Raw genomic sequence first — 24,381 nt, 5'->3', positions numbered from 1 at the left:
TTTAAAATTGAGGTAGATGACCTTGACGCGCAAGGCAAGATTTATTTGTTGCAAATTTTATGCCATTACTATTTCAGACTAGTTAGTTTTAGTTCTGTCACCTATCTGTCACTTGTTAAATGTATGTTGTTCTTGGTAACCATATTAGTTGTGAATAATTGTAGAAAACAAATTTAATTAATATAATCACTGTTTAATTAAGATGTATATAAGAAATGATTTGTGGTATATATTTCCATCAGCAACTCGATACAATTTTTATAAAATTGAGAATTAGAAATGGCAAATATTTTGAGATTTTTTTTAAATAGAAAGTGAACATATTTAAGCATAGATATTTTCTACAAAATTGTAGCCAACGGTGCTACAATTATTTAAATTTAGAAAAAATAAACAATGACTTGTACATCTAATTATTTGTTGTAGACAAAAATTCATTAAACTTTATTGTAACCAAAATTTTAATGAAGAAAATGCGAAGCGAAACTGTTTTTATCACAAAATCAGTTGATATGGAAACTAATTTATATTCACTAGACAAAATTTGACAAAATCATTGACCAGGTTCGTAAATCAGACAGGACAGGGCAATATACTTTTTACACTAAACTTCATTATAGTTTCATTTAGGAATGTTTTGAATTAAAAAAAAACTTTAATATAACCATCATAATATCATGCCCCTTTAATACGGATTCAGTAAAATTAAATAATGATCGGCAGGATAACGAAACGGAACCATAACACGAGCCATAACATATTGACATGTTTGCAAGTTGATACTGCAGTCACGTTTATTTTCTCCGTCGTCAGGAACATATACAATTCTAGAATAAAAGCAAGATAGAATTAATGGATACAAAAATTATATCCTGTTCGATGTTAAAGGCTGCCTCGTCATCATTTTATTAATGAATTAAACTGAGTGGGGTATTTTCAATTATAAAAATGCAGGAAGTAACACAGATAATATTTGTGATTTACACATCAAATTTAAAATTTAAACACGCACCAAAAATGTTTTTAAAACACTTCTCTGAGCTATATTATTAAAAACATATTTATTCATAATATTTTTAAAAGATTATGAAGGAAATTATGAGCAAAAAAATAATTACTTTTAAAAATAATGGTATAAGTTCCAATGACACTTTTTTTATTATAATTTAGTTTATGTATTTTTATTATAATTTACCATTTGTGCACCCACAGTAATTAGGAAGTTCCGACGCCTATGATATTGGATAATCTTGCATAGATAATTTGATTTCTTTCTATAGCACTTGTCCGTCTCGAATATCCGCGAAAGTCGCCAAAGAGAACTATCAAAAAAAGTAATTCAACGTTGGATTTAAAGTACTTTTAGTATCACATGAAAAGTTTCTTGAAATTAAATTTAAAAAGCAGTTTTGACTGAAGGCTTTCATATTTTTCGAGAAGTTGGTTTCTCTGAAACTCATTTTACATTTATCGGTTTTTGATTCAATAAAATGATCGAGAAATTGGCACGTGTTATATATACAATAACTGATAATATATTTTCATTAAGTTACAAAGAAATTGAAGACAATAGAACTACACTTTTAATTAATTTTTTGGAGAGGAAAACTAATGTAACGATATTTTCGAACGAGATTTCGAATTTCTATAATTAGCCTGATGCTCCAACGACAGTATAAAATTTCGAAAAAAAAAAAATTTTTCCTTATCTCCAAAGCTCAGCAAAAAAAACTAACTTTGGAAATGAATTTATGAGGATGAAATATTCTAGGAGGATTAATTTAGGACAATCTTTTTAGACTTTCCTTAGATAAAAAAAAATCAAATATTGTTTTATAAAAAATTTCCAAGAAAAACCTTCAATTATGAGTGTTCGAAATCTAGATAAAAATTTACAGAAAATTCGGATTTCTGTTTGGAATATTTGGATCCGACTTTGGAACGGACAGCTTTCGGGCAACGAGAAAAAAATTTTGAAAACACATGTAAAACTAGATTATACAAATGTACAAACTTTATAGTTGTGCTCGTCACAAATTTTCAAATACACGAAAGAGATATTTTATAAAAATCAACTCCAAATACATGGTATTACAAAAAAGTAGGTCAAATTATTAACTACAGACTCTGGATAAAAATGATGAGACTTACTTTATGCCATTTTTCATCTAGGATCTTCCTTTTCAAGTTAAGGTACTTAACTTGAAAAGTTAAGTACTTTCTATAATAAATAAAGTACTTCTATAATAAACCACTTGAAGAAAAAAAAAATTTGATAAACACATTGACACAGCACATCACCAAAAAAAAATACTTATTAGAACTAGAAAATGCCAAGATTAAGCAAAAGAATTAGAAAATAAGCTAATGATGGCAGCAATGACATATCAACAAGATCTCACCTTTAGACGTATGAGGCTATTCTTTCCGAGTATGAGCATTAGGAATAACACGGCTAATGTTAAATTTTTACTTTATTTAAATTTAGGAATATTCTTTTATTAAGCACATTCGTGAATGTATTTTACGAAACATATGTTGGTTGTTCTTAAATACTTCTAAATCTTTGTAAAAATAAATTAATTTAAAGTTGTTCATTTTTATAGCATCTATGTAAATAGTACTCAAAGGTCACATTCGGTCTGTACAATTTCAACTATGACAATTTGTTGCGATTTGCATAAATATGTGACGTCTCACTAAAAGAGTATGTTGAGAATGTTTCACCTTATACTACCTACATATCTGTGGTACGATTTTGAAAAAAAAAAGGACTAATGGAGAACCCCTTAGTTCTCCCCCCTCCACGCTTCTGATTTATGAATATCGATTTTTTAGATCAAATATTTCATTCATTTATTTGGTTTACGAGATACTCTCATTTCTTTGGATAGGTATATTTTTAGTGACAATTTCTATTTGACTTAGAACACGTTTGGGGCTTGTTATTTTAGTATAAACATATTTTCATCCAGGAAAATGATTTTAAATGGCAGAAATAACTTACGTGTCACGTTGCTAATCCCCTAAAGCTATAATGATAATTACAGATCGAACACTAGAATTACCATTTTAAATAATAAATACGAGCGACAAACCCAAAATCATAAAAACATTGAAAATTCCGATGCAAACAAGGAAAACAAAAATTATAATTTTAAAATGGAGTTACGTAAATCAGTCAATGTTTAAAGCATCAATTCAAGAATGTTGAAAGTTCCGAATCATGTATCTGTGTTTCAATTTACAAATAGAAGCAACAAAGATCTCCCATACATCTAATTAGGTAGAATTTGGTATAATATAAAAATAGAGCAAATACACGAAAAATATCAATAAACTACGTACACTTTTACAGGGTGGGCCAACATTTTATTATACTCATTCCGACAAGCCACTTTATTGTTTTGTGTACCTGTGTAATTAAAGTCATAATTTTATATTTAGAATATAAAAGTATTTTTTTCTTTAAATTTTTTCTCTTAATGCAAAATATTATTTAACAGTGTAAATTAAACAATCTACAGATGGAAAACAAGTTTGTTACCACTGTTAAGGAATGTTTCAAATTGTAATTTTTACCTCTCTCTTTATAATTAACTTTATACCATTTGTTAATAACCTTTTAACTAGCACATAAAATTATTTGCAGCAATTAAGTGAAAATGGTATTGAATTGCAAATACACCATGCACTATTTTTTTTATTTTTCGTTAGCAAATAAACTTCACACTATTCAGTGCACACATAATTGACACAGACACAGGACCGTAATTTGTCAAATTATACACAAAACATATTTCTACTACTGTTTATGAAGTGGAAGATATTAATTATTGTCAGTTTCTCTTGAAACCTTTAATTTTTGATTAAATTTTTGAATCCGCTTTGTTATGTTGTTTAATAATTCGCAATATTAGCACATTCGCATATTAACAATATTTCGTTAAAGAATTATCACAAGTATTTTAAAATCAAGGACGTACCTAAAATAATCTGTTCAGTTTTGACAACACTGTTAATAAATTCGTTTAATTTATCATACTATTTTTTGATACGAACAAATCTACTAATCAAAAATAAACGCAACAATGAATTCGGACAAGTGGTCAAAATAGACGACAACATTTATCATAAACATTATTTTCCTTCCAGAAAACACATGAAATCCTGCACTATTTATTTGAAATTTTATTGAAATTTTAATTTTGAAGTGAATGCGATAGTGTCAGTAAGCAGTTATTAAGTTACAGATTTGAACTCATTGTCAGTATGGAAATCTGTCCATCGGGAACTCCTAAGAAAGAGATAGTGTGGAGTGGTGGTAGATGTAGGAGTTGTAGGTAGATGATGAAAAGAGATTCATGATGACCAAAGATGACGATCTTTCTCCTTACCTCTCCAATCTCTGGTTATTGCTGTAACCTCCATCGTGGATCTCTTCTTCACTATCGCCCTCTGATCATTGCGGACAGCACCATTCCTTCGGGCATTTCTTCAGCTATTATCCTTTACATCTACGAGCACCATCTCTATTTGTTTGGAGTTTCTAACGGGTAGGTTATCACAGTGAATTCAAATCTCTGCAACTAACTACTTTAATAGAAACAGTTTCTCTTTTCGTCCCTCTTAAATTTATCAACAGAACAGAAAAATCTTATTAAATCAAACTTGACTGATATGTTAACTACGGTAATGATAAATTTTACTAAATTTATTTTATTTAATTTACTAAATTTTACTATATAAAAAAACTTCGGTGGACATACCCAATACCAATTGATTTGTTAATGTCAAAGCTACGAACCATCAAAGTGAAAATAATACCAGCACATTTTAACAACCACATACATACCTACGTATGTAATAATTTCCAGTCAAGGATTATTTTCATTGTCACAAAATAATTACAAGTATGATTAAAGACTGAATTATGAGATAAACAGAGGAATGTTTACGCCGGTCGTTATAATAAGAGTACCACAAAGTATATTAGGTTTTTTGTATCATATTTCGAAACGAAGGGAAATGGGTTCTGTGACATAACCGTAGAAGGTCTTTCGTTACCTAGTCCGTGCCAAAGTTAAACGCGTTCAATTCTCGCATTGACGCGTGTCCGTGGCTACCAACGAATTTCTCATATAAAAAGAAAATTTAGATTGGCTGGCTTTTATTCGTTATTTTACAAGCAAATTAACCATGTTTAAGAGAGTGGTAAGTGCAACTATAATTAGATATCTAACTGAAGTGTAAAAAAAGTGATTTCGCAATTTTTTTCAATGGTGAGGTGAGATCAAATGTATGCAGCTGATGAGACCGACAGGTTTTTTTTAATGTTTGGCTATAAACGTCACAATGTCACCAAAGTTACTTCCGGAGGAAGTGGCATTATTTTGTACTATTGAACGGGTCACCCTGTATGTAAACAAAGAATTAACAAAATCAAGATAATTCATCCATTTAATTCGAATAACTTTAATACTTCCGATGAAAATTATGTTTGTTTAAAACAGCATATTATATCCGAGAGATTAAAAACCATTCTAGCCCTGAGCTACCGGGTGTATGGTAAAAAACGTAGAAATTTGTAACTTCGTCATGTCTGGTGCGAAAAACAAATTGGCATGTATATTTTTTTCAAGGTCTACTTTAATGATAGATGATCGTGAATTGTTTTTTTTTATGAAACGGTATTATTATTGTACTTAATATAATAAAGATTTTTCTCTTGAATCCAACTACATATTATAACTTGACTTGCCATTGCACTGAATAATAATATTGTTTTTATTAATATACCTACTAAATTTAATGTAGAAGCTTCAAGGCAGAAATATACAAATATTGTCATGTATGATAATACATGTTTCTACCTTAAGCGACATTTATCTCTATAATTATTTGATTTTTTATGGCACATCTGACAATTTAATAGCACTCAAATTAATGTTAATAAGTATTTCATATAGGTACCTACTTTTTTCGTATATTTTGGCAAAAGTTGAGGCAAATATTAAGTTGTCCTATATCAGAGTCACCTGTCATTAAATAGACATTATAAAAGTGATAATTAACGTTAATCTTTTGTTTTTTAAAATCGGACAAAAAATGGTGGAATTAGGAGCTTGTGACGTTTATTACGAAATACCCAGTACATATATTCGATATTTTTTGCACGAGTGCCCGAGTCAACCAAAGTTAATCGTTAATTTAAATAAAATGCTGATTTGACATCACTGTTAGATTAAATTAGCAACCATTTATTTGAATTGCTTTATAAAAGTTCGTTTATTATTGTAAAATACGACCTTTTTGAAATGTTTATTAAAAAATTAAGAGAATTTTGCACGTATACATGGTCTTGTAATAACGTTTCTATATTTTTCCTTTGTTTACATCTACAAATCTTCTTTTGCATGTCAACTGACAGTGATTTGTATCAAAGTTTACCTAGTTTAAAAGTTGTTGATATAGCATCCTAATCAAAGGACAATTTGTTGACGTTTATAAAAAGAAGAACATTCTTCAAATTGACTGACAGACAAATACAATATTTTCTGCCATTCTATTTTGGTATATCAACAAATTTAATACCCAGCACTGGTACACAGTTATTTTATAAGATTTAATTTCGTTTTATGCTAACCATCTATTTTGCAGATGTCGTACTAAATATTTTAACACAAGCATATTTCTGATTTCCTGATTTCAACTAAACTATGTAATGTGTTTCGAAAGATATATCTACAGTTCTATACATTTTAAGTATCATTAAGTACATTATTAAGTATCAGTAAATACTTTCAATTGTATTGTGTAAAATTTCATAAAAAACTGTACCTATAAGAAAACGTATAGCAATATTAGAAAGTACTAATTTAAAAAAGTGAACATAATTTATCAAATCAAATCTTGCATATATTGAAAGTCGAGTAATTATTACTAATAATGGCCATATACTCCACGTTTGATATAAAGAAAATCGTTTGAGTTTGAAAGTAAATTTGAATATAGTCGTCAAATTCCAAAAGTTACATTATGTGTTTGTGTAGACTATATTCGTCAAGTTCTTTTGATGATATGAAAACAAAACGAAAACAGCTCCGTCGCTATCTCTGAGACTTTTTACTTTTTGGATAATGTTTATGGAATTTCTTCCCTAATTTGATTGATCACATTCATTTTTAATGTATGGTTTCCGTGTATTTTTTCCACAGTTCCTATTCCTTTAATAACGATTTCATAAACAGCTTTCTCATCACTTTTATAGATATAATTCTATAAGTACTTCAACCTTATAAGCGATTTGTCATACATTTTCTAAATTTTCATCTTGATATGTATTTAAAGCGAAACTCCGCCACAGAATGAGCAAATAGGAATCTTCAAGTGGAAATTTTGTCATGATTTGAGTATTTGACATAAAATTATAAATTAATAAGGTTTGTGACGTCACAATTTCACAAATATTTATTACATCAAAAAATCTTTTTTTTCGATATCACTTTCCGTTCAAAAGTTATGATGAATGATGTATAGAAGAAAACAATGGCCCGATCAAATTTATTCACTAATTTTATTAACGTTGCCACAGAAAAAAAGATAATCGTAATATCTTTTGAATGAGAAAAGTTTTGGAGAAACAAAAATTTTTTATGAAAATATATTTATGAATTTGCAAAAATAAGTTTAATGATGTCACACCCCAGGCGGCGATAAACTTACAAAGATGGAATATTAACCACCCATAACATTTTGCCATAAAAATCCGCGTTTGCGATTTCCTATTTGCTCTTTGCATTTTCCTGTAATGGCGGCCAACCATCAGTTCTGGGTCACCCTGTAATATACACTTGGTGTTTTAGAAGAAGATACCAAGATAGAACATCGAAAAGTAAGACGATTTCGTTCTGTCACCTTCTCTATTTGAGATAGATTCTAGATCAAGTACGATTTTCTTTTAGTTAACTTTTAGCCTTATTGTTTCAGGAAATAATATATATGTTGAAATTTGGTACACATGAGTTTTTTTAATGTGCTACGGGTCACTCGTACCACCTTACTTAGTGACATTTTATACTCTGTAATATGAAGAGAGAGAAAGTAAAAATAAATATGCCACAAAATAAACTAATTTAGATCAAGTCACCTATTGTTAGTACAATTTTACAAACTTGAAAATTTATGTTGTTATGAAGTAGCACATACCTACTTATAATTTATATTACATACGACGTGTGTTCAATTGAAATACATCTTTGATCTACAAAAGTTTATTCACAAATATAATCACAATAATTACCATCAAAATTGAGACACCCATCCCATTGTTCCGCCAGCCAATGAATTATTGCGGTTGCTGATTGAAAAATGACAGCATTTTGTACTTCTGCGCCTTTTCAGTGATTCAACAATATGGAATATACAAGGCAGCAGGTTTGAGCTACAGGGTAAATGCTCTAAAATCCTCCATTCCTTTTGTTGAATATTTTATATTACAAATTCAATCACTATAGTGAAGGAGAAGCCTGCACAAGAATCTGCTTTAAACTTCTTTGGAATGAACAACAACTTAGATGGTTCAAAATAATAACACCATCATTGATTAGCAGGAGAGAGTCATTACCATTTTCTCTGTACTCCACGATCACAATCATTTTTGGACCTCAGACAAATACGGGGATCCCATGGCAGCAAACTTAGCTGTAATGAAATTTGTGTACAATTCTAAAGACGCATCCTGCACTCTCATTTTCTGAAACTGCTCTAATTGCCGATTTTCTGTAATGATGCACACGTCATATTGATATCTGTAGACGCAATGCACAGTTCATCTTTGGTCCCCTCTTTTCTATCCTTAAATTTTCAGCACCATTACATACCCGCTCTTCCATACACTGTTTGCATGAATTTGCAGTGGTTGCAAACCGTCAGCGTACAAAAACCGTTTGACACCACGCTGATCAAACTTGGATGGATTTTGGACAACAAATGCCATTCCCAAGTCACAATGTCCCAGATCACTATCAAATATACGGACAGCAACTGATCAATGTGGCAGTTATAGACTCTACTAATGTTATAAAGCGTCAGTTGAACGATTACAAAATTAGCATTGGTTTTAATAAAGATAAATCTTTATACTTTTTTGATGTTCCATAATTCCTTAAACCTGTGTACCTTTTCTAAACCACCCTGTCTAAGATATCTAGTTTTATCTCCATATACATATATAACATATCACTACTTTTACAGACCCTAACGGCTTGCCTCTTGTCTTTAACCAATGGAGCGTACCAAGAACCCTCAGTAGGAGGCAAGTCCGCCGCCCGTTACCCAGCCGGACTGGACCCCAAGAGTTGTCCCAACTTCCCCGTATGCACCAACTACGGCGTGTCTTCCGTTAAAGGCTTCGAGGAGCGACGTCGACTTCAAACATCTTCCTCATATCAAGAAACACAAACTTTTCAACCTAAACAACCAATTTATCAACTCAGATACACGGCAACCCCCATTGTCCAACAGCAAAAATACTCCCAACCCGAGTACGAGTACGTGCCAAGTTCTGCCCGGACTCAACAGTACAACCCACCTGCTCCATCTAAACAACAATATGTAGCAGCACAACAGGATAGCGATCGTCCACAGTACGCTCCTCCTCAACGGTACAACTCTCGTCAACAGTATGCCTCTCCTCAACCATTTACCCCTTCCCAACAGTTTGCCCCTCGTCAACAGCACGCTGCTCCTCAAAAATATGCTCCTCCTCAACAAAGTGCCAAGTCTTCCAGAGAGGACCAGTACACACCTGAGCAGAGAAGAGCCTTGGACAGAGGAGAATACATCGGGGATGGTGATTACCACGGCGAAGGTCTAGATGAAGCTGAATATCACCCAGGTAAATTCGTTTGTTTAAAATATCAGATAAATAACAATTGTACACTTTTAACGTTTTTAGCTGATTTCTTATTGTAAAGTTTATTCCATTCCATTTCAATTCAAATTGCTAAGGAATGCGGTTATAGTTTAAAACAATAAAAAAGGTACATTTTAAACACTATTTAAACACCAATTATTTCATTAAACTGTTACATACAGGGTGCCCAAATGAAAATGAAACAGAGCCATTTTCAGGAACTGCGTCAAGATTGTAGAAAAACGCTCAGACGCTCAGACCCGTCGATTTTAGATTAAAGGGGGACATTCTTTGCTGGTATTTTTGACTCCGCCACTTTCACCCCCCAAGCAAGGGTAAGCATCACCCCAAAATATTTAAATGGCATTGGGCGTTGAGTAATATTTCTTTTAAAAGCTCTTACAATTCTCTTTACAGCAGACTTTAAATTTTATAATTCTTCCCAATACTTATTAAGAATTTTGATTTTAAAATTGAAACTTATGTACAAACAATTAGTAACGGTAAAAATGTCAGTCATTCGAGTTAAGTACGCCAATGGTATAAATTTAGTATTTCTTGCGTTACGTCGGTTTTTGACGATTTGTTATCACTTTCGTAAAAAAAACAGAAATGAATGCTATACACACACAATGAACGTAAAATTAGTGGATTCCAAATTATTTTCTAGTATTATTTGGAAGCGTTGGTTGGTAGTTTATTTAATTGTGTTTTTGAAAATTAAACACTATGGTTTATTCCATTGCGGAAAGGGTAGATATCATTTCGCTTTACTTTATGAACAATAAATGTGCGAATAGAACAGCTCAGCTATTTAATGAACAACATCAAGATCGACATGTCAGGAGGAAGTATGTTCTAGAGTTAGTAAAAAAATTTCAAGAGACAGGGAACGTAGCCAATAAAAAACGAGAAATTGAAAAACCTATAGTTAATGAAGCTAGTGAAGTTGCAGTTTTGGGACAAGTTCATCTTGATCCTACATTAAGTACGAGGCAGCTGGCATCTGTGTCTGGGATCAATCGAACTAGCATACAAACCATTTTGAAGAAGAATAAATTCCATCCATACAAAATACATTTAGTCCAGGAACTTCATGAGGATGATTATGACCGCCGTTTGCAATTTTGCGAAATAATGAGTGAGCGAGCAGGGAACGATCCACAGTTCCTTTTTAACATCTGTTTTTCTGATGAATGCAGTTTTTTCTTGAACGGGACGGTAAATCGTCACAATTGCCGCTATTGGTCCGATTCAAACCCAAGAGTTTTTCACGAGGTGCATACACAGCAACCGGAAAAATTAAATGTATGGGCTGGAATTTTCGGTGACCGGCTGGTGGGTCCTTTTTTTCTACCTGGTAATTTGACTGGCCAAATGTATTTGCAATTACTGGAAGACGCTATTTACCCTGCCTTGACTGATATTATTGAAAATGTTCCAGAGTATGATGAAGACCATTTGATTTTTCAACAGGACGGTGCTCCTCCGCATTATGCCTTATTGTCCGTCAGTATTTGGACCAACGTTTTCTACAGAATTGGATTGAGAGAAGAGGCAGCATTGAGTGACGATCACCGGATTTATCGCCTCTTGATTTCTTTTTGTGGGGATAACTAAAAAGTAAATCTATAAAACACAGCCAGCGTCGCTGGAAGATTTGCGTCAAAGAATCGTCGACGACTGCCGTCGAATCACTCCGAAAATGCTTCGGAATGTGCGCGAACGTTCGAACAAAATCTTTATTCTTGTATGTATACGGGCGGTCATCAGTTTGAACATTTAATCAACTAAGTAGTAAGTAATTAACTAAACATAATTTAAATTTTAAAATGTAAAATTTTTTCAAAGTATTGGGCGGAATTATAAAATTTAAAGTCTGTTGTAAAGAGAATTGTAAGAGCTTTCAAAAGAAATATTACTCAACCCCCAATGCCATTTAAATATTTTGGGGTGATGCTTACCCTTATTTGGGGGTGAAAGTGGCGGAGTTAAAAATACCAGCAAAGAATGTCCCCCTTTAATCTAAAATCGACGGGTCTGAGCGTTTTTCTACAATGTTGACGCAGTTCCTCAAAATGGCTCTGTTTCGTTTTCATTTGGCCACCCTGTATAAATTTAGTTCACATGAATAGTAATGACGTTCGACCAACTAAGTTTATACTAACATATTAAATTCGAATATAGTTATTACTATCAAATATACTTATTACCATCAAATACACAGGGTCACCACGCAAAAATATAATACTATAATTGTAATTTCGTTGTCCTTGATGATATTGGAAAAGCAAAATATGATTTTTCTACGACGGATTCATTTATTTCATAAAAAAAATAAATAGAATTGAGAATAGCACAAATTGCACAATATATTTTTTGTATGGTTACACTTTTTGTCCACAGAAATTGCTATTTACCGTTTAAAATATTTTTTTTAAGTAGAATTTTTTTTCTCTATTTTGGAGTACGGTATTTTCCAAATAATCATCACTTAACAAATAATTGTGTAAGTATTTTTTTACTGGAGTATTTTTAATATGAGAATAACTGTTAATTTAACATAAACAGACATTTGTTTGAGTCGTGAAACATAAGTTGAACTGTGCAGAAGAAATTTTTTCGTCATATTCATGTCACTGTGGTAGAATTATGTAACTTTTTTTCGTGTTTTAAGTCTCATGAGAAATTATCTAATTTACGCGCAGTAAGTGGTGAGGAAATTCGTGTTTTGAACAGCAGCTGTAGAAAAAAATAATTTTCAAACATTTATTTAACCGCATCAATGGTGTACGGGGGGATATGTGACTCTTGTTGAAAATATTTTTTTTGCCTTAAATATTATTCGTGGGATAGACACGAATTTTGTTATTTGCCTGAATAGATCCACAAACGGAGAAAATACACACACCCCCGTACGCGCCACTTATGCAGGAAATGAGATGTTTGAAGAATATTTTTATTGCTTCATTTATGTATATAACATGCACCAAATTTGAATCGAATACCTTACATATGTACTGAAGTATTGACTTTAACTTTAACTTTCAAATTATCCAAGATTAAAGTAAGTTGTCTTAAATTCAATTGTTTTTAACGGAACTGTTGTTTCTGTATGACTACCGTTTTCTGAGACATCCTGTATATCATTAGAATGCGATGGTAAACTGTTCTTTTTTATAAAACAAATGAATTAATCGTGAAAAATTAGTGAATAAAGATATCTTCAAGAACAAGGAAGTGACAGTCAAATACACCACATTCTCGTGTTAACATCATTGAATAAGCTAGTTCCACTTATATAACACATTTGGATGCTAAAAGAATTAAATGTTTTCCACATTGTCATGTCATATTAATTAATTCAGGATTCCCAAGAATAATATACGTGTATATACCCACCAACATCAGATTTATTAAGAAAGAGAGAAATGATCACAGTAAAGGGGTTGGCACTATTAAAGAAGAAAAAGAACATCACAGTACAGCGGTAGATACTGTTAACATCGAGAAAGAAAACGAAATAAATAACAATAACTTAAAAACCGAACCCAGAAACCAAACAGAAGAAGTTCAAACTAGGATTGAGACAGCAAAAAATGACCTAATGAAAATGAGACCCCTCCTGTGCAACAAAAACGTCAGCATTGAATTAAGAACACGTATGGTGAAATATTACGTCTCCACTACGCTTTTCCACGGGATGGAAAATCGAACGTTGACAAAAGACGACATGCACGAGCTTGAAGCATTTGAGGAATGGATATACAAGAAAATTTTTAACATTTCTTGGACTGAAAAGATACATAACGTCGAAATATTTGATAGTATGGGAGAAGGACTAGAAGTAACGAAAACAGTAAAAACCATAGAAACCCGTTGCCAATGTTACGTCTATCATCGCATAGGTACCAAACATTTCATGGTAGACATTGCCATGAACGATAAGATGCAGGGCCGAGTGAGAATTGCGGGCAAGAGGAAAACATCCTGGTTACGAAACTTGAGGGAAATGTTCGGGTGTACATCGATAGAATTGTATATGGAAGATGAAACGTCAAAAACTGACTAAAGTGAAAATGTATTGTACCATACTAAATGAAAATAAACAATCTAGTAACATGACCACTATTTATCCGATTATTTCTTTTAATCGTATGTACATAAATGACTGATATCGACATTTTTATAGTTTCTCAATTTACTGACAATGAGAAAACAGACAAGAGGTAGCTAAGATACGTGGGATTCGATTTTCGAGAAAAAATGAATAATGAATACCTACCACATATTTATATTTTAATTTGTTTAAGGGGAAATCACATTTTCACTTTTGAGCGTTTTTTGTACTACTTTTTTATTTGGGAACTTTTATTTCTTTTTTTGTAAAAATTTTTATTATTCAGTTCTTTGCATAGAATCCAAAGGGATTCGCCGTAATTTTCTATTCTTTCACTTCCAATTATTGAGATACAAATCAAATTTATTTTTCTTTAAGGAAAAAAGTGGCATAGACGTATTTCGTGTGTGAATGATAAAATTCCAATTTTCCTCGAAAACAGAGCTCGAGACATCTCAACTACCTTACGTTTATCTCTTCCAGAAATATGAAAAATCTCTCGAAATTGTCGATATTAGCGCAGACTGTATATACAGTAGGTCATCGGACGATATAATGGCCTTGGAACAAATTTGGAACATATGTTTGGAAAAATAGTATCTACTTAATACATTTTTATATCAATGTCTAAGTAACATATTGAACTGACTTGTTAGGTTGTCATATATGAAGGTTGTGACCTTTAGTTAATACGAACATGCTTTTTTAATTATTAACTTTAATTGAAATTAAATGGAAAAAGCATGCCGCAGGAGAGATAAATTATAATTATTATTCATTTCTTAAGGACATATAACGTAAAGTCAAATCAAAATTGTTAGATGAAAAAATATTATGAATATCAATTCGTCTCTCAGTCTCGTTTGAGGTTATTGAGTATTTTTAAAATACATATAAAATTCACGGTAGAAACTTTTCGCAATTCACTACAAATTGTTTAAAATAATACGATTTTCGAAACTTTCGTTTTAGTTCTTTAAAAAAAAAACTTAATGTTAAAGCATTTCATTAAAAAAAAAGCTATATGTGGACTGACAATATTGTTACTGATTTAATTCACCTAAACTTATTATTATACCGGAAATACAAATGTACCTATATAAAATTTGAAAATAAAACTTGCGGTAAGATTACTCTACATGTGCCTAATCTTTGAAATACTTTCACGTATTTTGGACGAATATTTATATAAGAAATATTATTCAAGGTCACTTAAATATACTGTAATCTAAAGCGTCAAATAATCTTTGAGTTGTAGTGTGAGGACCACCTTAGGCTGAAAAATCGTGAAACGGAAGTAGTGAAGAAAACCAGTGAGAAGCTGAATAATTTAGAACTGAAAATTATGGGCATTTACATTTCCAGACATTATAGAAAAATAGGAAAAGTCAAAATTCCCGCGCAAGCTTGTTTTTTTTAATATTTACTGCTTTTTATTCCATTTGTACACAAAAACTACTTGCTTGATTTATTATATGAAATAATTCATTCATATTTATTCTAATATTTATACAGGACGTTTTAGAATTAACTGTCCAAACAAAAATTGTCGAAATAGTTTAATTTTCAAGAAATGGGGTCTTAAAATAAAAAAAGTTTCTAAAACATTTCTGAAGATGATTGACGGAAAATAATAAAACTTAGGCGAATGATTCATCTAATAAAAGGTAAAAATATGTTGAATTTGTAGATAAATATATCAACGAGATACTGAAAGCTAAGAATCCCATAAATTCAACGACATTTGATATTTTTTTTAATACTTCACCATTATTAAGTACTTCAATAGATCTAAATTAATTCTAGAAATATTCGTTTTACAAAATAGTTGTTAGAACTTTATTACTAAAACGTGGATCAATTACATTACATTTGCTGCACAATGTACATACACATCGAAAGAAAAAAATATTACCGGGCAATTTTTAAATTTTTTTTCAATGCTATGCTCCTGCTACCTCCAACAAATAGTAAAATTTATATGCCAATGATTTCTAAAGCCAAAACTATAAATAGTTCTCCCCTTATTTTAGATGCAATAAAATGCCTAATAATGAATTGATATAAATTAAAAAGATGTCGAAACTGAAATAAGATCCGTTTTTTTTTTTTTTCGTAGAAGAATAAAACTTTTTAGTAGTGACGTCACATACGCCAAATAATAGCAACCCCATAGTGCACATTGTCATGAAGAATTTCTCAATATTTTTATTAGATCGATTTTCGACCTTGTGTATTTTGGATATAAATTTCAAAAGTATGTCTTCTTTGTCATAACCTTAAATATCGCGATATTCTGGTAATATTAGAAATATTTAAGTTTCAAACCCCAAATAACAAACTAAAAGAATTATAGAATTTATACAGGGTGATTCAGAACTTATCCAAAAAAAAAATCTGTATGTACAGGGGATCCTTACAAATACAATTTTAAAAATAAAAAATCAAAAAGGGCAGTTCTAAAATTATTTAAAAAATACATTTCTGCACGGAACTGGAAACAGGTCCACTGTAAAACCTGAACTAGCACAATGCGACCGGCATGGCGGTGTGATAAAAACGGACAAAAACTTTCGCGAGGAAAGAAATAAATAGATTTTATAGCACCTATTTTGTATCGGCAAATTCAACTGCTTTTGCCTTTATTAATTAGTAAAATTAATTTGTGCTTTTAAATAATGAAATCATTTGACATACCCGATGTTACAACAACAATTGTTCAAAATTTTATCCACCAACGTGTAAACACATTTGGGTCCATCTTACTCAGTTTCTACGAACTAACACAAATGTTGTCTTGCTTCACCATAACACAAATGCTTCACCATAAATTAAAATGATATCTATCAACTCCAACTTGCTATACACGCAAACCATTTTTGACACTAGCTGCTAAAACACTATTGTAAACGCCACAGATAACAGGTAAACACAAGCGCAACGACGATTGCAAAATCGGATTTCAGTATTCGGAATCGCTGAGGCCACGTGGCTCTCCACGCGTATTGCGAATGACTCTAGAGACTACAGTTGTCCAGCTATGTAGTGGTTGAATGTACTATAACTTCAATAATTTTTTTCTCGAAAACTATAAGGATTTTACAAAAATTTTTTTTACGATATTAACTCCATTTCTCATGCCGCCATTTTTTGGATAAGTTGTGAATCACCCTGTATATTTAAATTTATAGAACAATATTGACTTTAATAGAAGTTAATAATTAAAAATAATTTCATGTAAGCGAAGTAGCCTCGCAACAGGATATCATTCAGGAAATGTTTGGTTATGGCTAAGAGTACGTCTATAATAAACCACTTGAAGAAAAAACACTCGATAAACACTCTATCACAGCACAACACCAAGAAAAATAATAAAAATATTTAGCAGAACTAGAAACTGCCAAGACTAAACGAAAAGAAGAAAAAATAAGCGATGACATATCAACAAGATCTCACCTGCGTATGAGGCTATTCTTTCCAAGCATGCGCATTAGGAATAACACGGCTAATGTTAAAATTTTACTTTATTTAAATACGAATATTCTTTTATATCGTTTCTTGTAAGTTTTAAGCACATTAGTGTATCTATTTTAAGAAACACGTGTTGGTTGTTCTTAAATACTTCTAAATCCTTGTAAAAATAGCTTAATTTAAAGTTGTTCATTTTTATAGTACACAAGGGTCAGATTCGGTCTGTAATTTTAACTACGACAATTTGTTGCGGGTTGCCTAAATATGCGACGTCACACTAAAAGGGTCTATTAAAAGCCATGAACACATTTTCAAAACATTCATTGGCATGGAATTTTCGGGGTTCTTACTAATAATGACTGGCTGTACTTCCACCACTGGTTGACATATTTATGAATTCAGCGATTTTTAGCTTTATAGATATATTCTTAGTCGAAGTTTCTCATCAGATTACGTCAAGCGTAGAAATATTTTAGAAAACCTGACTTTTTTAGAGCTCCACACCCTGCGTATCTTGATAATGAAGACTCCAGACTTTCCTTCATGGGACTCTTGCTTATATTGACAATTTAAACTCAAATTATAAATTAAATTCATTCTGAAACACGCTGCACATGTAAAATCTTGTGCGCACTATAAAACAAATGAACGATTATATTTCATAAACATTTAACTTTTCAATTATAAATATTTTCAAATATTTCAGAAGCTCCAAAAGTATCTGATGATAAATTACATACCTAATATTATTTATTTATTTTATATCCATTGAAACAAAGACATACGTAAATGATATATTTATTCTAGGTCAACAACAATCCTACCGGACTGCTGCTGCTACTCCAAGTGTCCAATATGACACTCCCGCTTATCAGAAGGTCTCCGCGTTTCTTGCACAATCCCAGAACGTCCGCCAAACACCTACGAACGATTGCCGGAACCACGCCTATTGCTAAAATCTAAATCGCACTGAACTCAACGAACCTGTAAATATTGTTATATATTTTATATATATATTTTGTTACAAAATAAAAAATGACCTATTCGAAATAGTTTCCTTAATCCCTAAAGCTTGTTGTCAGTACATAGGTATTCGTGGAATATAAGTACTCAATGCATTTTTCACCAAATTTATAATTTCCAGAAGAACAAATAATTTCTAATGAACTCAAAATCTTCACCCACACCACCGTATTGTTTTAAATTATCTATATGTTTTAATTGATGCTTTATTTATTTATTTATTTATTTACAATTGAAGAATAAGAATATCCACGAATATGACAACAAATGATCATATTATATAAACTAACAAATGGATAACTGCATGTGATAGAAATTAAACAATACAAACATTAGAAAAAAATAAGTAATTTAAAAGAAACGAAGAAAATAATACAAACGTTTACTTTGTTACACATCTGGATTCAACTATTTTTATGTTTTCGCCAATTTTTTCACTGCTGTTTTGAATTATAATAATAAATATAAATATTCCACATTCACTTGTAATTTTCTGTTAACATTGCACAAAAAGTTGTTGCTCTGCCCAAAAAATTATTTCCCTTTAAAATTAAAATAGGTATATTTGTTTCTAATCATTATGAATTTTGAGTTCACTTCTGGAGAATTGCAAAAAAAATTCAGTATTACAATAATATTTAATGATTTGAAATAATTCATGTGTAGCTGTAAATATCCTGTATAAAAGGTACCAATATTTTGCGGAAAATAAAAAACATCGCACAAAAAAGTTGAAGGTCGCAAAGTCCAACAAATACGAAACAAATTTACCGGATCTTAGACTCAACTAAGGAATATGGCAGTAACAATAGTGTTAATATGTACAATGCGTTAATATACTTAAGCAGAGAATGTATAGTAAAAGAAAATTGTAATATAAAAACTGTATATAATAAAGCTACCTATATTTAACGGAAATTGTGATATGTTTAAAAAGCTAGAACTTGGATTATAATCAGATAATAGATTTAATGATATATCGTGCTAACGATATGCAAAACTTCATTGCTTTAATGCTCACGTATTGCTCTAAAGTATAATTTGCCCACTTATTTCTCTTTGTTTTTTAAATTATTAAACAATAAATTAGTAATTTTGCACGTGAAACCGAGAATTATCATTTATACGAAAAACCATGCAATGTACATGGAAATACCCAACCATAGTTTTTGTTTCCACAAATTATTAAGATTTTTTTTAATCCTCAGTCAGTTGCCCTGTTCTATTATATTTAATGTCATTTAATGATATTATTGCATTATTATATACTATACAGAGTGAGTCAGATTTAACAGCAAATCGTTGAGTGCGAGATAGAACATTTAAAAATAAACAGTATGTTTCATAGATACAGGATGTCAAAGTCAAGAAAAAATATAGGTTAAAAATATAGATTTATCATATTTTCTGAATAGACGGAGCTATTGAAAAGAAATTTAGTATAAAGAGTGGCCGCAGTAACATATAGCAATATCAAGTCTCCTATGCAGCCAGTGACGAGATATGAGTTCAATTAATTTAAAAAAGGGAAAAAAATAACATTTCAAAGATTTTTTTACTCTATTGAAATTTTTTCATATCTGTCACAGTTTCATGACAAATTGGATTTATTTCTCATTAAATTTAAAGGATTTATTACTGTCCTGCATTTATTGGCATTTAGTTAGGTATTTTCATTTAATTTTAAAAAATAAAACAAAAAAGGAAACTGTTCTGTCATTTAAACATTCTTCAATGTGCAAATTAATTTGGTTGTGAATCTTTCACAATCGGTATATATTAGGAGGCTTTATCAGATACGAAAACAGTACATACATACCATTAGTCAATCAATGAATAAACAGAATTAAAGCTGTTTTTGTAAGGTTGTCTAATTTATTGCATTTAGAACACTATATATTTACTATTAAAATCATTGTCGGTTGCTCTGAGTAATAACAATTTATAATATAAACATTAGACTGAGTCAAAAAAATCGACTATTTTTTTTTGAAAGATGTATCAAGAATATCATTCAGAATGAGGAACAAAAATATTGTGAGGTTTGAGCCCTTAATATTAGTTTTAAGAGATCATCATTAAGAGATCATCGCTAGTTTCGATTTTTTATTCCTGATCCCATTTTTGCGTCAAAACTGCTAAACCATAGAGGTAAAAAAATTTATCTGCATAAATTTTTTAAGGAAATTAAATGCCCTACAAAAAAGGTCTGATTGAAAAATTTCTACAGACGAGCTTTTTCCATGTAATCAAGCCTTGAAAATTGATATGTTTTTTCGATTTGACTTTTTAAATTTGGAATTTTATAAATAACGAAAAATTAATATCTGAGAAAGAACAATACAGATTTTCAAAAGAAATTTAATGCCCTAGAAAAAAGGTCTCTTAACATTTTTGCGTAAATCTACACCTCCAAAAGTTATTCACGATTGAAGCTGAAGTAAAAATTAAATTTTTGTTTTTTTTGGTTTTGGACCCAATTTTTTTCACTCAATGGAACAAATTGATATTATACATTATCGACAATTATTATTCTATCACCAAAAATATCCAAAATTCATAATATATTCAAATTCATTTTCGCTCAATAGCTATTTTTTCTACAAGAAAGTAGTTTTTCTATTTCAAAATAATTTTAAGAATAACAATCATGAATCAACTGAAGTATATTTATCTATAATATTATATTCATTAATATATACGAATTCGGGTCCATCAACTTTCCTCCCATTCCCTCTCTATTTGTTTTGCTTTTTCTCAACTTATTAAGCGTTATGACGAGTGAAAATACTCCCCCTTTTCCTTAATAACCGCATCATCTATTGCGAACGCCAACTGAGTGAAAATGACCTTGAATTGCTATAAAAAGTCGTTAATGTGATAAATTTTAATCTAATTAATAGTTAATTATAATGTTTTAATTGTAAAAGATATATGATTTCTTATGAAATATAAGCTATACAGAATAAAGATACAATGATTTTTTTCTGTATTTCATTGATACTACTATTTTATGAGCCATAATCTGATTTTTCATATGATATTGTATACATATTGAACGAGAATAAATTTGAATATATTATGAATTTTGGATATTTTTGGTGATTATATTTATAGAATAATAATTGTCGTTGATGTATAATATCAATTTGTTGAGTGAAAAAAACAATATCGTGAATAACTTTTGAAGGGGTAAATTTATGCAAAAATCTTAAGAGACCTTTTTTGTAAACCATTAAATTTCCTTTGAAAATATGTACTGTACTTTTTCAGATATTAATTTGTTCGTTATTTACAAAATTCGAAATATAAAAAGTCAAATTGTAAAAACATATCAATTTTCAAGGCTTGATTACATGAAAACGGCTCGTCTGCCAAAAAATTTCAATCAGACCATTTTTTGTAGGGCATTCAATTTCCTTTACAAATATAAGTAGATAAATTTTTTTAAATCGATGGTTTGGCAGTTTTGACGCTAAAATGGTATCAGGAATAAAAAATCGAAACTTGGGATGATAGACCTCTTAAAACTAATATTAAGGGCTCAAACTCTCACTATATATTTTTTTCGTCATTCTGAATGATATTCTCGATATATCTTTCAAAAAAAAATAGTCGATTTTTTTGGCGCAGTCTAATAAACATATCCTTTTAGAAAAATTTTGGAAACTATTGACGATATTCTCTAGTTTGTATAAAATGATAGATGGCATAAGAAAAACATTTTTTGCGATTTTCTCAAAAGAATTATATCATTTAGATTGCTCTAAGTTAGACCAGCAGGATAATCAAAACCTAATAAAGAAAATATCTACCTATGACTATTGTAGCTGATCCATCTGACACAGCAGTTTATTTATAAATATTTCGAACCTTCTCTTTCTGTCTTACCCATGCACCACCACCCTTTATAGTAATTTAATTATGACATTAGCTGCAAGTTTTACCACTGCACCCATAAATTGCAACAATTACTCCTAACCACAAACTTAATTACAATTCAGAACTCCACATTGTGCACAGATAGTCTTTTGATTAAAAATGTAAGACTCATTCCTCAAAAAAATAAAATAAACAAGCACAATGCTGTAATGTAAACAAACAAGCAAATAAAGCAATCCACCCAAACAACGTGTACGAACCCTTTACATGCTTTAGCCAATGCATTGGTCTTGTCGAGCACCACATTCTATACTAAATTAAAAGTTTTAAAATTCATGTCCTTGCCGGGCAAATTCTAAGGCAACGAAAAGGTCCCCTCGGAAACAATCAGATTGCGTCATAACTGGGCCGAAAAGCGGACAGATAAAAAAATTGCTTGCGTACGTAGGCAACTTCCTGCTCCCGTGCGTTTGAAAGCTTTCAGTGTTGATGTTCAAATTAGGATCACTTACCACTCGAAGAGTGTAAGTGTATCAAGACAGAATCGCCGAAACGTATAATTAGTGATTAAAGCGTAATGGAGCGTTCTGAAGGAGGCGTATCATTCGCCCTTGAATAAATCAGAAGTAATGTCTGTCTTAAGCTTACCGGCAAGCTTGAACGCTCCAAATACATTATGTAAAACGAGGTCGTATCAAATCAATTATGAAATTAGCCATATGAAGCTAGTACACGATAAAATTACCAAAATAACGCACATTCAAGGAAGAGAAGAATAGTATATTACATAACGAGCGTCGAAAGTTGCATTTAACATACGGGTGGGTGTGATATTTCACGCACGACGGATTAGTCGAATGCGTAAATCACGCAATTTTTTCCCATAACCCTCAACGTACGAAAAAAGAAAAACATTACTAAATATTTTACTTTTCTAAACACAAATTAATAACAATTTTTAATAAGAAGCTGTATAGAAATTATTATACATAATATTATATCGGGTTTTCAAAAAGTTTGAAACCCCCCCCTCTATCTCGGAAAATACTGCTCAATAAAAAAATGATTAGGACAAAAGGTGCAGGGTTTTGAGTGAGCAATCCAACGGTGACCTTGACCATGACCTTGAAGGTCATTTAGAGGTTAAATTAAACATTTTAAAAGAAACCATATGCTTTTGACCCCGGAAATGGAAAAAATGAAAATTTTTACGTTCGGATATGACCTTGAAGGTCATTTAGAGGTCAAGTTGAAAATTTTAAATGGAACCGTAAATTTTCAACATGACCTCTAAATAACCTTGAAGGTCATGGTCAAGGTCATATCCGAACGTAAAAATTTCCATTTTTTCTATTTCCGGTGTTAAAAGTATACGGTTCCTTTTAAAATGTTCAACTTGACCTCTAAATGACCTTCAAAGTCATGGTCAAGGTCACCGTTGGATTGCTCACTCAAAACCCTGCAACTTCTGTCCTAATCATTTTTTGTTTGAACAGTATTTTCTGAAATAGAGGGGGGGGGGGGTCCAAACTTTTTGAAAACCCGGTAGACGCTGAGACATTTTATTTAGGCTTTTCGTCATTAAAAATATGTTGTTACAATTAGAAAAACGTATAGGATGAGACAATGTAAGTGTGTTTAACGTGTGGAATAACGATTGTTCTGGCACAAACTGTACAGTATCTGCTTCACTTCACGGTCCTGTTTTTGAACTGTCGGAATTTGATGGTGCATTTATCGCATTCAAAACTTGAAAGATCCATTTTATTTGCTATAGATTCTGACACAGCGGTTGATTTCTTAAGTGTCGTTATGTCACCACCTGCGTCCACAAGAAGTCGATGATCTACGAAAGCAATGGCCCGTAAATTCAGGATCAAGTAAATTTAAATAACTGTCTATTACTTTTGGTATATTTCAGTAGAAGATCGTGATTGAGAATAGGTGAAGCATATTCATTGATTTACTA

At 31.1% G+C, this 24,381-nt stretch overlaps 1 protein-coding gene across 1 annotated transcript in view; it reads left to right on the top strand.

Moving 5' to 3' along the window:
- Window positions 1-18,508, top strand: part of LOC108913025 (vacuolar protein sorting-associated protein 27-like) — a 31,343-nt gene extending 12,835 nt beyond the window's left edge. Inside the window, exons 4-6 of the mRNA XM_018718480.2 lie at window positions 8,404-8,450; window positions 9,256-9,898; window positions 18,315-18,508. Coding sequence (XP_018573996.2) covers window positions 8,404-8,450; window positions 9,256-9,898; window positions 18,315-18,463 — 839 coding nt within the window. The 3' untranslated portion in view covers window positions 18,464-18,508. The remainder of the gene's footprint in view (window positions 1-8,403; window positions 8,451-9,255; window positions 9,899-18,314) is intronic.
- Window positions 18,509-24,381: the final 5,873 nt, after the last annotated feature.

Source organism: Anoplophora glabripennis, unplaced genomic scaffold (genome assembly GCF_000390285.2).
Source record: "Anoplophora glabripennis isolate ALB-LARVAE unplaced genomic scaffold, Agla_2.0 scaffold757, whole genome shotgun sequence".
Classification (NCBI taxonomy): Eukaryota; Metazoa; Arthropoda; class Insecta; order Coleoptera; family Cerambycidae; genus Anoplophora; species Anoplophora glabripennis.
This window is presented reverse-complemented; position numbering and strand designations above follow the sequence as displayed.